At 58.4% G+C, this 12,725-nt stretch overlaps 1 protein-coding gene across 1 annotated transcript; it reads left to right on the plus strand.

Annotated features, from left to right (window-relative positions):
• Positions 1-393: 393 nt before the first annotated feature.
• On the plus strand, positions 394-10,792 carry BESB_080630 (uncharacterized protein; the record flags this gene model as incomplete). Its single annotated transcript, XM_029366425.1, has 14 exons — positions 394-1,551; positions 2,082-2,194; positions 2,397-2,516; positions 2,895-2,964; positions 3,373-3,509; positions 3,890-4,247; positions 4,772-4,832; positions 5,265-5,439; positions 6,035-6,225; positions 6,750-7,605; positions 7,889-8,949; positions 9,265-9,358; positions 9,822-10,009; positions 10,212-10,792. The coding sequence occupies 14 exons, from the start codon at positions 394-396 to the stop codon at positions 10,790-10,792; spliced, it is 5,163 nt and encodes a 1,720-aa protein (XP_029217856.1).
• Between the last annotated feature and the right edge of the window lie 1,933 nt (positions 10,793-12,725).

The following is a 12,725-nucleotide window of genomic DNA, read 5'->3' on the forward strand; positions in this document are numbered from 1 at the left end:
GTAGCAGTCGAATGCGGAAGGCACTCGAGAGATCCCTTGGATGTCCGTCCAGCGAGGGTTCGCTCTGGGTCTCGCGTTTCCTCGCCTTCTACCTGACGCAGACCACGAAAAGCTTGGGTCGAGTCTAGGCAGTAGAGACCGGGGCCCAAAACGCGCACACGATTGGCGCCCGCTTCCGCGACGAGTTCCGCGTCCCGTGAAGTTGCGTAGCCATCACGGGCAAGGAGAGAGCTGCTAGTCCTTTTCCGTTCCCCCCTCTCCAGCCATGCGTTCGACTCAACCCCAGTTGGCGTCGCAGACCTGCCTTGTGTCTCCTGCGTCCTGTCCGCTCTCGGTTCTGCGGTAGTCCGTTGTATGTGTGACCCAGGCTCCGTACTCAGGTTAAGAGCTCCGATGGGGGTGTCTCGCGCGTATTCTCAATCTTTCCTTCTCTCGCCTGCCTCCCACTGCCTTCCCTTTCTGTTTTCCCTCTTTCTCCTCTCGCCGCTCTCCTCCCTCGTGGACTCCAAGCCGTTCCACTCGCCGCTTCGTGCTCTTCCGATCTCCTCGCACAGATATGCTTCTCAACCGTCCTCCATTCCATCCTCTTTTCCTCCCCCGTCGCCTGTTCAGTTCTCCTCTACCTTGCCTGACGGCGTCTCTTCGGCGGCCGCACTTCCGCCTGCTCACTTCGCGGCGCGTTCCCCGTCTCCCTCCGCGTCTGGACCCGTCCCGTCTTTCCTTGGTCCTTGCTCCGCTTCGGCGGCTTGTGCGGCACCGCCGTCTCGCCTTTCTTCTTCTCCAACATTCTGCGGAGAAGGGCGTGCGCCCTTGTCCGCCTCATCTTTGCTCTTAAGCAGGCATCGAGGCAGCCTGAGTCCTCGAGGCTACCGCTCAAGCGATCAAACTTTCTCCGTGCCGAGATGGGAAGCAAACTCGAGGGCGTATGAGAGGGCAAGTGCGGTCTTCTCTGCGACTCAGGGCGTCTCTTCCTATGGGCTTCCGTCGCACTTCAGCACAGAGGCAGGCGCCGCACGCGCTGGTGCGCCGGTAAACCACGCAGCCACACCTCTGCATTCTGTGACGAGTGACAGACACGCGACGCACCACGATGTTGCGGGAGCGCTTTCGCTGCCGCTTTCCGGCGCTGCACACTCAGCGCCCTCCCTGCGTCGCACGGGTTCTGCGTCGCCTTTCGCGTCTTCGCCACTGTCCCGCGCCCCCGTCTCCCCCCTCTCTCTCTTCTCTCTGCTTCCGTCTACTCCGTTGCACTCGTCTTCTCCGCTCTTTTCCACTGTCGCATCGTCCTCGCCTTCTGACCTTGCAGCCGAGCAAGACTCGGCTCCTGGGGGGGGGCAGGAGCAGCGAGACATGGGCGACTGCTACCTGCCGGCTCTGCCTTCCTCTCTCTTGGACGCCGAGACGAAGGCTTCCCTTCGCGATACGCAGTTCGTAGAAGAGCTGGAAAAGAGTTTTCTGTGCTACGCGTACAGCACCATTCTGTCGCGGGCACTTCCGGACGTCCGAGATGGCCTCAAGCCTGTGCACCGCAGGCTGATCTACGCCATGCAGGTGAGACACGCCATCGAAGGGCAAACGGCCAAGAGCTCCTCAGTGCTCGCCTGCCACCCGTTCAGTTCACCGGTCTCGGCGAGGCTGAGGTCTCTTCCACTCGTTCTCTCCTCCGGTCTTCTGCGCCAGCGCCTCGCCATCTCTGGTGGTGTCGACGGCGGTGTGTATGCGGATGCTTGAATCCTGTTCAGCTTTGCCGTTGAGAGCGAGAAGTCCTCGCAGTTTGACCGTCTCTCCGTCTCATAGCCCACTATGCGCGAAAGGCTAGAAGTGCCGCGCGCCTCCCCACGCTCGCAGGTGTCTCCTGTCGCCAGCGTTCTTTCGCCTTCGCTGCGGCGGCCGCGAGGCCCTCGGTGGTTTCGTCAGTCCCACTCGGAGTTTTTTCGCCTGCCTCGTTGCTCTTGTCGTCTGGGCGCCGGCAAGTTCTCGTCTCGCCTTCTTCGTCTTCACAGTCTCTACGATGTGCATCCTCTCGTGTGGCTGGCGCTCCCCGCCTGTGTTGTGCCTTGCTCTTTCGCGGGTGTCTTCAGCAACTGCGCCTGCATCCCTCGGGGAGTTTTCGCAAATGCGCTCGCGTCGTCGGAGAAGTTCTGGGGAAATTCCACCCCCACGGCGACCAGGCTGTCTACGATGCTCTCGTCAGGTCAGTTGCCCCGGTCTCGGCCGGTGCGGGATGTCGCGGCATCTACCCGCTTGGTCCCCACAGAACGCCTCGGATCCGGACAAGCCCCTGGTAGAAAAATGTCCTCCGGCGCCCGCGTCTCTGGGCCTCGTGCGGGTGTGAGTCCGTCTGGCAGTTTGCACTCGCTAGGCGTGCGCGTGGGCTTCTTTTTTCTCGGTCGCAGACTCGCGCAGACCTTCGTGGCTCGCCACCCGCTCATTGAAGGCCACGGCAACTTCGGCTCCGTCGACGGGGACCCTCCTGCCGCCATGCGATACACAGAGTGCCGTCTCACGCGTTTTTGGTAAGTCCTGACAACCTCCTTCTCTGCTGCGCCGTTGCCGTTGCAAACGACACGGATATATGCGTATGCATCTATGTATTCGCGTATGGGCACGAGCAGAGGCTCCGTGGATGTGTCAGACCTGCGCTGTGTCTGCCTATGTGACTGGCTTCCCTGCGAACTAAGAGTTTCCTTGCCTCTAGGTCGTCTGTCCTCGTTGTTCATTCTTGTGGCACGACTGTTGGCGGGACGCAGTCGCATGCATGCGGGGATGTAGTCTTTCTCGGCGCGGTTGTGTATTTGCACGTATCTATGCTGTTACCGCTACATACTACTAGTATTTGCACGCTTTCGCGCCGATGCACAAGGCAGTCTGTGATGCGTGTGACGGGTTGTCAGCGAAGATGTTCTGCTGAAGAACTTGGACGAGAAGGTGATCCCCTTCAGGCCGAACTTCGATGCGAGCGAGGTACGCCAAATCGGACAGCCGCTCGCCTCCACCACAGGCCTCAACGCACTATTTTTGTGGCTCCTGCTTCTCCCAGGTCACTCCGGACGGAGTATCTCTGCTTCTGTCAGGCAGGATGCACGTTTCAGGAATTCTTCACGCGTGCTACACGCTGGCGCGATGCCGGCGGCTACATGCGTCCGCGCCCCATCGCTGCAGGCGGCGGTAACCTGGGGACTCCCGGATTTCTGCGGCATCTGGTCGCCGCGGTGCCAGCAGGCAGCAGAAACCTAGGGCAGGCAGCTCGCTTGCATATGACTTCACCTCCCCTCTAGTGTCTCTCGTTCGTGTGGCTGGAGTACTGGTCCTGCGCCGAGAATTCGTCCTGTCTTCAGACGGCTGTCTCCTCTGAATTCTGTCTGTCACCAGCGAGAGCCCGTGGTGTTTCCCGCTTCGCTGCCGCTCCTCCTCATTCAAGGAAGCTCAGGCATTGCAGTGGGCATGAGCACGCAAATCCCGCCGCACAATCTCCACGAGGTCCTCGATGCAACGATCGCTCTCATACGGTAAGGTGCTGCTTCAGGAGGCCAAACCCGCCTTCTGAGGATTGACTTCCGCTCGCGGCAAGGGAGGTCGGCGGACGCGCTCCGCCGAGACGTACCCACGGATCCAGGCCTCTCTCGCCTTCGATCGACGTGCGATTTCTTCCCTGCCGTCGGCGAGCGTTACGCGCCAACATTCGTCGCCTGCGGGCAGCGGAAAATGCTTTCGAGGGTGTTTAAAGAGGTAAAGCTCTGCTAGTCTGACCCAGCTACAAATGCACCCCTTCCTTACGCGAGCGCCTCCTTGCTGCCTTCAGATAGGGAAGTCATTACCGCAAACACATCAACCTGGCCTCCGCCTCTGTGCGGCTTTCGTCTGCGCGCGCCGTGTTTTGTTTTCTCAGAGACCCCGATTTGGCTGAGGACGAACTTTTCAAGGTCTTTCGGGGTCCCGATTTTCCGACAGGCGGCTTACTGATGAACGCAGACGAGCTCCGCGCAGCCTACAGAGAAGGCCACGGTCGCGTTCTGCTCCGCGGCCGCGTGCATCTCGAGGGTGACGAAGAAGAGGGCGAGGACGAGAGACCGGGAAGGAAGCGGTCACGCGCTTTGCGCGAAGAGTCGGAAGACGAGGACGAGGATGAAGAAGAGCAGGAGGGAGAAGACGCAGAAGGAAAAAGCGGAATCAAAACGCGAGGAAAGCGCAGAAAGAGGAGAGAGCGGCGTCTGGTCATCACCGAGATACCTTACGGAGTCAATAAGGTAAGGACAGCACAGTCTAACAAGGACGAGTGCTCCACCGCTAACGCCAGGGCAACTACGGCCCTCGCTATTCTACCTACGCCGTTATTCACCAACAGACATACATATATATACATATATATATGTATGTTGCTGTTTGGCTGGTGTGAGGCCAGGGCCTCTGAGCAGCCTGGTACCCCTCTCGCTGTCGCGCGTCGCGTGTAGGTGCAACTAGGCGTAGACAGCCACGCATACACATTCTCAGGTGTGTCTGTGTACGGAGTATTGAGGCCACTGTCAAGGGACAAGGATCGTCACTGGCACTGTGTGATACAGCTGATTCGTGAATCTTGTGGCGGCGCACTTAGCCGCTGCCGGGTCGTTGTCGTCGCTACCGCGGCCTGACCCCTTTTCGTTTCCTTTTCCGCCTGCTGGTGTTCGCTCGTCTCGCTTCGCGCCCGCATTTCTGCTCTCTTTGGCTATTCTCGCGTCACCGCCTCGCTCTTGGCTTCATCTGTGCGTCTGGCGCTGTCGCCTGTCCGCAGAGCACTCTCATGCAAGTGATCGCCCAGATGATCTCCGCCAAATTCCTCGAGGGCGTCGCAAGTGAGGCGTTGATTCACGCAATTCCTTTCCGTCAGCTCGGCAAATTATTTGAGCCCCTCCAGTCTCATGGCCACATGCGCATGCCGAGTTTCGCGCCCCGAAAAGCCTCTCGCTGCTGCATGCGGAGCGCATAACTGATGCTCGAGGGATTAGCAGACTGCCTACCTGGTTCTGCACACTGTTTCACTGATTTCCCGTTCTTCTGTGAGCCAAAGAGGCGCTTCTCCACACAAGCCTACATGCATTATGCGTAGATATTACGGTTGACGTTTGTAGCGGCGGGAGGTCTTCTCCGGGTCTGCCTGCAGAGGGACACGGGTAAGATTAGTCGTATGCATTTGCGTAGCTGTATATATATTCACCTATGAATGCGCGACGCATCCGCTCGCATTCGAAGGTGTTGTGTGTTGCGCCGTGCTTCGCCTCTCGCAGACGTGCGGGATGAGAGCGACTGGCGCGGCGTGCGCATCGTCCTCGTGCTTCGTCGGGAGGCTGACGCGCACAACATCTTGACGCTTCTGCTGAAGCATACAAACCTCCAAGTATACATCCCCATCAACCTCATCGCGCTCGAAAATGGCACGCGTCCTGTTCGATTTTCTCTCAAGTAGGTTCTCAGCAAATGCAGAGGCAGAAGCGAGTTAGAAAAAAGAGGCGTTCGGGGGAGTAGGCAGTTTTCAGCTGTGATTGGCGGATGAAGTCGCACCCGTTGGGAGCGTGGCGATCCGCTAAAGCTTCGCAACGAGAGCGGGAAAGTGTGAAGGAAATACGTCCATTACCAATGCGTCATCACTAATATGAAGAAAGAGACCTAATTAGTCCGTACCAGCTCACTCAGGGCGCTGAAGCAAAGTCTCTCGTCGAGAAACAGAGTGCGGAGTGCGGTTCTGTCCTGCTTCACGAGGATCATTGAGAGGAGGCGCTGAATCAATCTTTTGCTCGCACGGCTCCGAAACCCCGTGGTATCCGCGAGGCCCAAAACGCAGACAAAGTTGCATTCTTGGTGTTCACCGGGTTGAAGAATCACAGCACGGGAACAGTGGATCTTCGGCCACGATATGTCTTCGATGTGCGTGGCACCGCTCTCTCGTGGACATGCTTTCCTGACTTGTGTTGGGATTTTTCCGCGCCTTCGATTGCCTACGTGTACATGTCTGTCCTGTAAGTACGTGGGCATCTCCGTGCATGTCATTTTCCTGCAGGTCCCTGTTGCTTTCCTGGATCTCTTTCCGTTTCGACACGCTTCGGCGTTTGCTAGCCGCTGAGGAAAAGGAGAGAAAAGCTCGCGCACATCTTGTTGAGGGGCTGCTGAAGGCCGTCAACGTCATGGATGCCATTGTGAAGACAGTGCAGGAAAGCATGAGCTCGGAGGAAGCGCAGCGAAAATTGACGGGTGCGTGTGGCGGCAGTCCTGCCCTCTGCGCCCGCCAACCCCAACCCATGTTCGACTGAGGTTTTCGTTAGGTTGCTAAAGCTGTCTTCAGCGTCGTCTGCAATGTATGGACCTAAAACACTGCTGCTCTGATGCCAGTCGGAGTCAAAATTTGATTGCGATGCATCCACCGTCGAGGCGCAGCTGCTTGACGCACTAAAAACTACGTGAAGTTCCGCGCTGGCCTCAAACAATCTTAGGCGACAGAGGTAGTTTGTGTCCTCAGCTTCGCGGCTGTGGTAGGCAACAAACGTGAGGGTGTGTCGCGCCACGCCAGAGGAGCGCCTCGGGCCTCCTCTGCACTGTGTCGAGCGCGGGGGGACGGGGGGCAGCTGCCTCTGCGTTGTCAGAAGATGCCAGATTTGTGTAGATTCATTCGGCGTGCAACACGGCCGCGCTCCACACGCATCGCAGGGGGCTTCCTGGGTTTCCCTCGTTGCATTCTTCTGAGTTCCTGCTGTCCTGCTTTCTGCTCGCTTGCTCAGAAGCGCCGCTGAGCTTCTCGCCCGCGCAAGCGCAGGCTCTGCTTCGCCTCACGCTGTCGCGGCTGACGCGACTGGAGCGCCGTCAGCTGGAAGAGGAGGCCGCGGAACAGAAGCAGAACTTGAAGCGTCTGGCGTCGCTGCTTGCTCACGACAACGAGGTCTACGACTTGATGGTTGAGGAACTGACGGCGCACAAGAGTCGCCACAAGAGCTCGAGGCAGACCAAGGTCGTGGCCTCTCGAGTTCGGCTGCAGAAGGACAAGGCGCGCGCGAAGCGGCAGGCGCGCAAGGGAGAGGAAGAGCCCGAAGACAGCGGCACAGTCGCGCCTCTCGTAGACGAGGAAGGCGCAAACGCGGGCGCCGTCGACGCGGAGACAGGCGACGGCGCGCGAGATCAGGAGCCGGATGGGAAACCGATCCAAGGCTCAAGAGGAGGGCAGGAAGTTAGCGAGGAAGTCAGGAACTTCGGCGCGAACAGGGCACGCGAACGCGCAGTGGAGACGGGACGGCCAAGCGGAAGTGCCTCAGGAGGCGTGTCGCAGTCTGACAGGGAAGGCGCGCAGACGCAGAGGGAGGCCAGAACTGACGATCGAGACGAAGAGGGGGAAGGCACAGGGAGAGAAGCCGAGACAGCCCGCAGGCTGAGGAGAGCTGGTGCACGCCACAGCGCTGCAGCCCCCTGCGGAGGCAGAAACGGGGCTGAGAAGAAGGCAAACGGACCACAAACTAAACCGGAAACCCCGGATAGTGCCTGGGAAACGAAGTCAGGAGACGTTGAAGACGGCGAAGATGAATCGACCGTGCCTTTCGGAGAGATCCAGCACATGCAGAAAGAAGACTTCATCTCCAACCAACGGTAAATCCCGCATCTGCTTACCCTGCTGCTTCTACTCCCGCGGTCGCTCTCACATGTGCCGATCCACGCCTGCCTCCATCGCGATCGTTTGTATTCGTGCATATGCCTAGGCCTCAACGGCACACGGGCAGAAGTAGATTAGTACGCCTACGTGCACCTCATATGTATTCATACATATATGTATATGTATATGCATGTGTGTGCGCGCACGGAGCACGCGTAGTTGGAAGTTTGGCGTGTTGAGTTTTCGGGTGAAAGCCTCGCTTTGATTCCCGTGGTTCAGGAACCTCATTCTCCTCTCCACTCCGTTTCACGTTCGTCGGCTGCCGCTTTCTGTGTACCCGACGTTGAAACGTGGCGCGCTGGGGCTCCGCAGCGTCGCGTCTTCTTCGGCGGCTCTCGAGGGCGACGAGCGAGCGAGCGCACCTGCGGAGGCGACACCGTCGTCAGCCCAGGAGGCGTCTGGGCCGTGTGGGACGCCGTCGCGCGCCTCGTCTGCGCTTCGCGGCGTGTGGAGTTGCTGGACGAAGGACCGAATTTTGTTTATCTCGGCGAACGGCTACGTGTCGGTTTTGCCGGCGTATAAAATCCCTCTGTCGTCGCGCGCAGCTCGCGGCGTGAGCCTGCCGCAGTTGCTGTTTGACAACTTCGCCAGGCAGACTCAGCGGATGTTGCACAGGAAGAGACGCGAGGAGCAGGCGCCCGACGCCGACCTGGGGGGGTCTGACGATGAAGAGCGACGGGCGCGGGAGAAGAAACGCGAAGAAAAGGAGAAAGCAATTCTGCGGGAGGCATGCCAAGTCGCCACGGTTGTGGCTGCGTCGCCGACTTCGCTGCGGGAGAGGTCAGGACGGAAGGCGAGAGCCGGCAAAGAGACGCGCCGGTTCCTGGTTGTCGTCACCGAGCAGGGGCGCGCTGCCAAAGTTGAGTTGGAGAGACTTCTCGGCAAAAACCGGAAAACGAAGTTCATGAAAATCATTTCCTGCCGCGCCGGAGACCGCGTGCGGGCGGCGACGCTGCTCGAGGAAGAAGTAGAGACGACGGCAGAATCTGGGCAAGACGAAGAAGCACGCGAAGCCGAGGAGGACGCAAACGAGGAACAGGACGAAGCTGAGGAGGTTGAAGAAGAGAACGACGACGAAGAGGAAGAAGACGAAGAAGAGGAAGAAGACGAGGAAGAGGAAGAAGGCGAAGAAGAGGACGAAGACTCGGAGGACGCGGGGCAAGCGAGTTCGCTTCCGGAAGAGGAGGGAGAGGACGTGAGGGACGCAGCAACAGACAGAGCAGTATCACCCAGCGGTAAAACCAAGGACACTGGTGCATCGCAAACGTCCGTCATTATTGGTGAGTCGAGAAGGCTAGAGCGCTAAAAAAGGAGACTCTCAGCTCGTCAAGTTCCTAGTTTCCTAGTCAAGGCACTTTTTCCTCCCTCCTCGCTTCTCTCAACCTGGTTTCGCGTACACTTTCTTCTTGCGCACCGGGCTCCGCGTCAACCGATGCGTGTGTCTCTCTTGTGTCTCGCTCGTTGCCCCCCCCCCCCTCTCCGAAGCCGTATTTTCGCGTTTTGCTTGTGTGTCGGGCCCCTCCGTTCGAGTGTTCTCTCCATTCGCGTTTTCCTTCCTCACTTTTTTGGCTCAACTGCGTCTGCGTTTCCTGCAGTCACGAGACAGGGTATGATGCTTCGGTTCCCCGCAGCTTCACTTCGGCCCACAGGATCGGGCAAGACGCGAGGCGTCCGCGGCATCCGTCTGCGGTACGTTGCAGGATTGAGGAGTTCAGAGAAGCAGAGAGGCCGCTAGGAACAGGCTGCGTCGCCTTGCCTGGTTTTCTGTTCTGAAATGCGATTTGGGTCTCTGTTGCAGGCGAAACACTCTTTGATACACACCTGCATCAAGAGCGCTGTACGCGTAGCTACCCTTAGGGGCCTGAGCGACCCTGCGACGAGTCGCGTGTGTCTTGAGGCAAAGTATTCCTCACACCTGTTATACGATGGTGAAACTGAGTTCGAGGATACGACATTTGAGGCGCGACCTAGACTCTCGCAGACAGAACCGCTTTCAGCACCGGCAGGCGGGGGGTAGGGAGGGGGGGGGAGGGGAGGAGGGCGGGCGCATGTTCAAAAACAGAAGCGAAGGTCGCATTCGGTTCTTTACTGCCTCCCAGCTCAGCCGATTTCATTTTCGTTTCTTTTGTGCTCGACGATATGTTTGACTCAGGCCCGGAGACACCGTCGCCTCTGTCGCTATGGTGCCGGCACGGAGCGGCGGAGTGAAGAATTCCAACGCGACGCAAGAACTTGAACAAGATGCATCGAGCGCGGCCGCGGCAGGCGCCAGCAGACTACTCGGCTCACCAGAGGACGAAGGAGAGTCGTCCCTGCTGGTTGTGGCTGCCTCCGGCGTCGGTAAGCGCGTAGCAGGCGACAGACACATGAGTGCCGTTTCGAATAGCTCACTTCGCTGAACTCCAAAGGTCAAAGTCGTTCAGTGAATAAGCCTCCGTCCGGAGGGAAGTCCCTCACGTTTTCTCGTGGCTGACGCTCTTCAAGCTGTTTAGCGGCGTTCATTGCTTATTCTGGGTATCCTTTGGTTCTGGTTCGCTCTCAGGGAAGAAGATTAGGCTATCTTCGCTTCGCATGCAACGGCGAGGCGGCGTCGGCGTCCGAGTGCTTCGCGCAGCGAGGAAGGCGAAGGAGAGGGCATACAGCGCCGCAAGCGCCACGGTTGGTCCTGTCGGCAGCGACCTTGAGGCAGATCTAGACGAGGGAGACGAACTCGTGGAAGATGAAAGCGAAGCTACAGTCGCGGCCGAGCACGACGCTGCGAGCCAAGACGCACGGGTGAAGCAGCGACTGGAAGAGAGTCCATCTGTTTCTCTTGAGGAAGCTGCCGTGGAAAAGACAAAGTGGCAGGAAGACAATTATGTTGTCGCTCTCTTGGCCTTGCCGGCTTCAACAGGCCAAGAAGAGAGAGGCCCCGGACGAAGGAAGGGCGAGGAGACGGAACTTCTCTCCGTCACGCAGCGGGGCTTTCTGCTCCGACAAACGTGTGAGGGTCTTCCCATGCCGAAAGGCCGCCTTGCCCGTGGGGTGACGCTCCAGCGGCTCCAAACAGGCAAGCGTGGAAACGCGCCACGCGACGCCATTGTCGCCGCCGACTTTGTGTACGGCGGGGCTTCCGGAAACTAAAGGAGGAGTCCTCGGCGAAACGGCGAAGCCAAGCAAGCGGAGACGGAATCTCAGTGAATGTGGCGTCCACTGAGCAAGGGTAGACTATGGCCTTTCTGTTGCACGTAGCCGCAGCATCGAGCGGCCACGAGGCAGTCAGAGGGATGAGGTAGTCACCACTAGATCAGGAGCGAGGCACACAGTGCTCGGCGAAAGCACGACACAGGCCTCGGCATTAGGTGGTGACGGTGACCGGCATGGCAGGTACACAGTGGAACACATATCGAGCTCTGTGTTCGTGCTCCAGCGCCCACGAGAGCCACTGAAGGCCGTTTGAGTCGAGCGGTCCTGCAAGGGGGGCTGTGCTTCTCTATCACCGTCCCCCGCTTGCACTTCGAAGCAATCCTGTCTTTGAAGGGAGTATACTTTCAAACTTAGTACATGGACTGCATTAGAAGGCGTTGGTTGTCTGTCGCTCGCCTGCTGCATGCGGGCTTCCTCGTGACGAGTGGTCGTGCCGTTTCGCCAGTTTCTCGGCACAGCCAATCGGTTTGCGCGGGAGGGCCGCTTTAGTTGTCAACTCTGCCGACACGTGTTTGTCAAAAATTTACCGAGTTTGCGAGAGAGGCTGAATGCAGGCCTTGCCGCAACCGTGCTACTGGGGGAGTAGCCTAGAAGCTCCGACTATATCATTTCCTGCACTCAGATGAACAGCGCCCGTGCCCGATGAGGCATCACGGCATCAGCTACCTCGAACTGTGGGGGAGCACGCCGCCTCGGTACATCCATAGCGGTCACTAATGCCAGCCAGGCCCGCTGCATCTTTTGTGGGAAAAATAACGATGGAATGCAAACGCCGCGGAAATGTGTGCGCCAACAGAACCGGTCGACGGCTCCCATTGTGGAATAGAGAAAGCACCAACACTGTCTTTGCTCCATGTTCTTTGTTTCGCGAATTGCGGCCAAGGAACGACGCTAGAGAGGCAAGGCGTTCAACAGATAGAGAAGCGGGGACCGCAGATTCTCTTTAATGAAGCGCCCTGCGCATGAGAAACTTCAACAACCTACCTTACTGACCATTCTGCGAAGCGCGTTTTACCTCCACCTGCGAAACATATTGCCAAAACAGTTTACCCTCTAGACGAAACCGCCGCTACGCACACGAGTACAGCGACGGCCTCTCTAACATATTCATATGTAACTTCCGTACCGGTATCTCAAAGGAGTCCTCGTTTCCACACGCATGCGAGCCACGTACAAAATGACCAACCGACCGGGAAGCTTTGTAGTGCAAGAATACCACGGCAAGTGAAGACTTACGCGGCAGCACGATCGAGGTTATACGTCCACGCATATGACGCATGCTCTCCCCTCTGTGCGTCTGCACAAAACGCCCGTCGGCGCGCCTTCCCTAGGAGCGTCGCCAGGCGCCGCGAGGTGGCGCGTTGCCTCCTGAAAATGGTGAGGGCCTCTTGTCTCTTTTCTGTGCAGACTGGAGCGTGAAACCATTTTATCTGCCATGAGAGTGCCTCCATGAGGCACAGCGCACAGCTCGACGCTGCTAGCTTCACCGGAACTTTCTAACAACGGCGCATCGAATATCGCAACTGCGTTACATCCATGGAAACGCATTCAAACCTGCTGACTGTACTCTGCTCGAAAGCATGTTACCCTTTTTGCAACGGAGCCATGTTCCCTGAACAGGACGAGGACGCGCCAACCCTTCGCTCCTTGTGAACAACGGGTCCCGGGTCCTTAGAAGTCCTCCATCCGCATCTGGCGGCCAGGATCCACGGGCAAGCCGTTCTCATCCAGCCTGTACTGATGCTGGAGGTACAGCTGGCGATGGTTGGGCACACCCGGGGCCCGCACAACCGGGGCGTAAGGCATTCCGACAGCCTGCGCGAGGGCTTCTGGTCGCTGCCTTGGAACAGACAAGGACGGCTCTCCCACG

Source organism: Besnoitia besnoiti, chromosome VII (assembly GCF_002563875.1).
Source record: "Besnoitia besnoiti strain Bb-Ger1 chromosome VII, whole genome shotgun sequence".
In the NCBI taxonomy this organism is placed as follows: domain Eukaryota; phylum Apicomplexa; class Conoidasida; order Eucoccidiorida; family Sarcocystidae; genus Besnoitia; species Besnoitia besnoiti.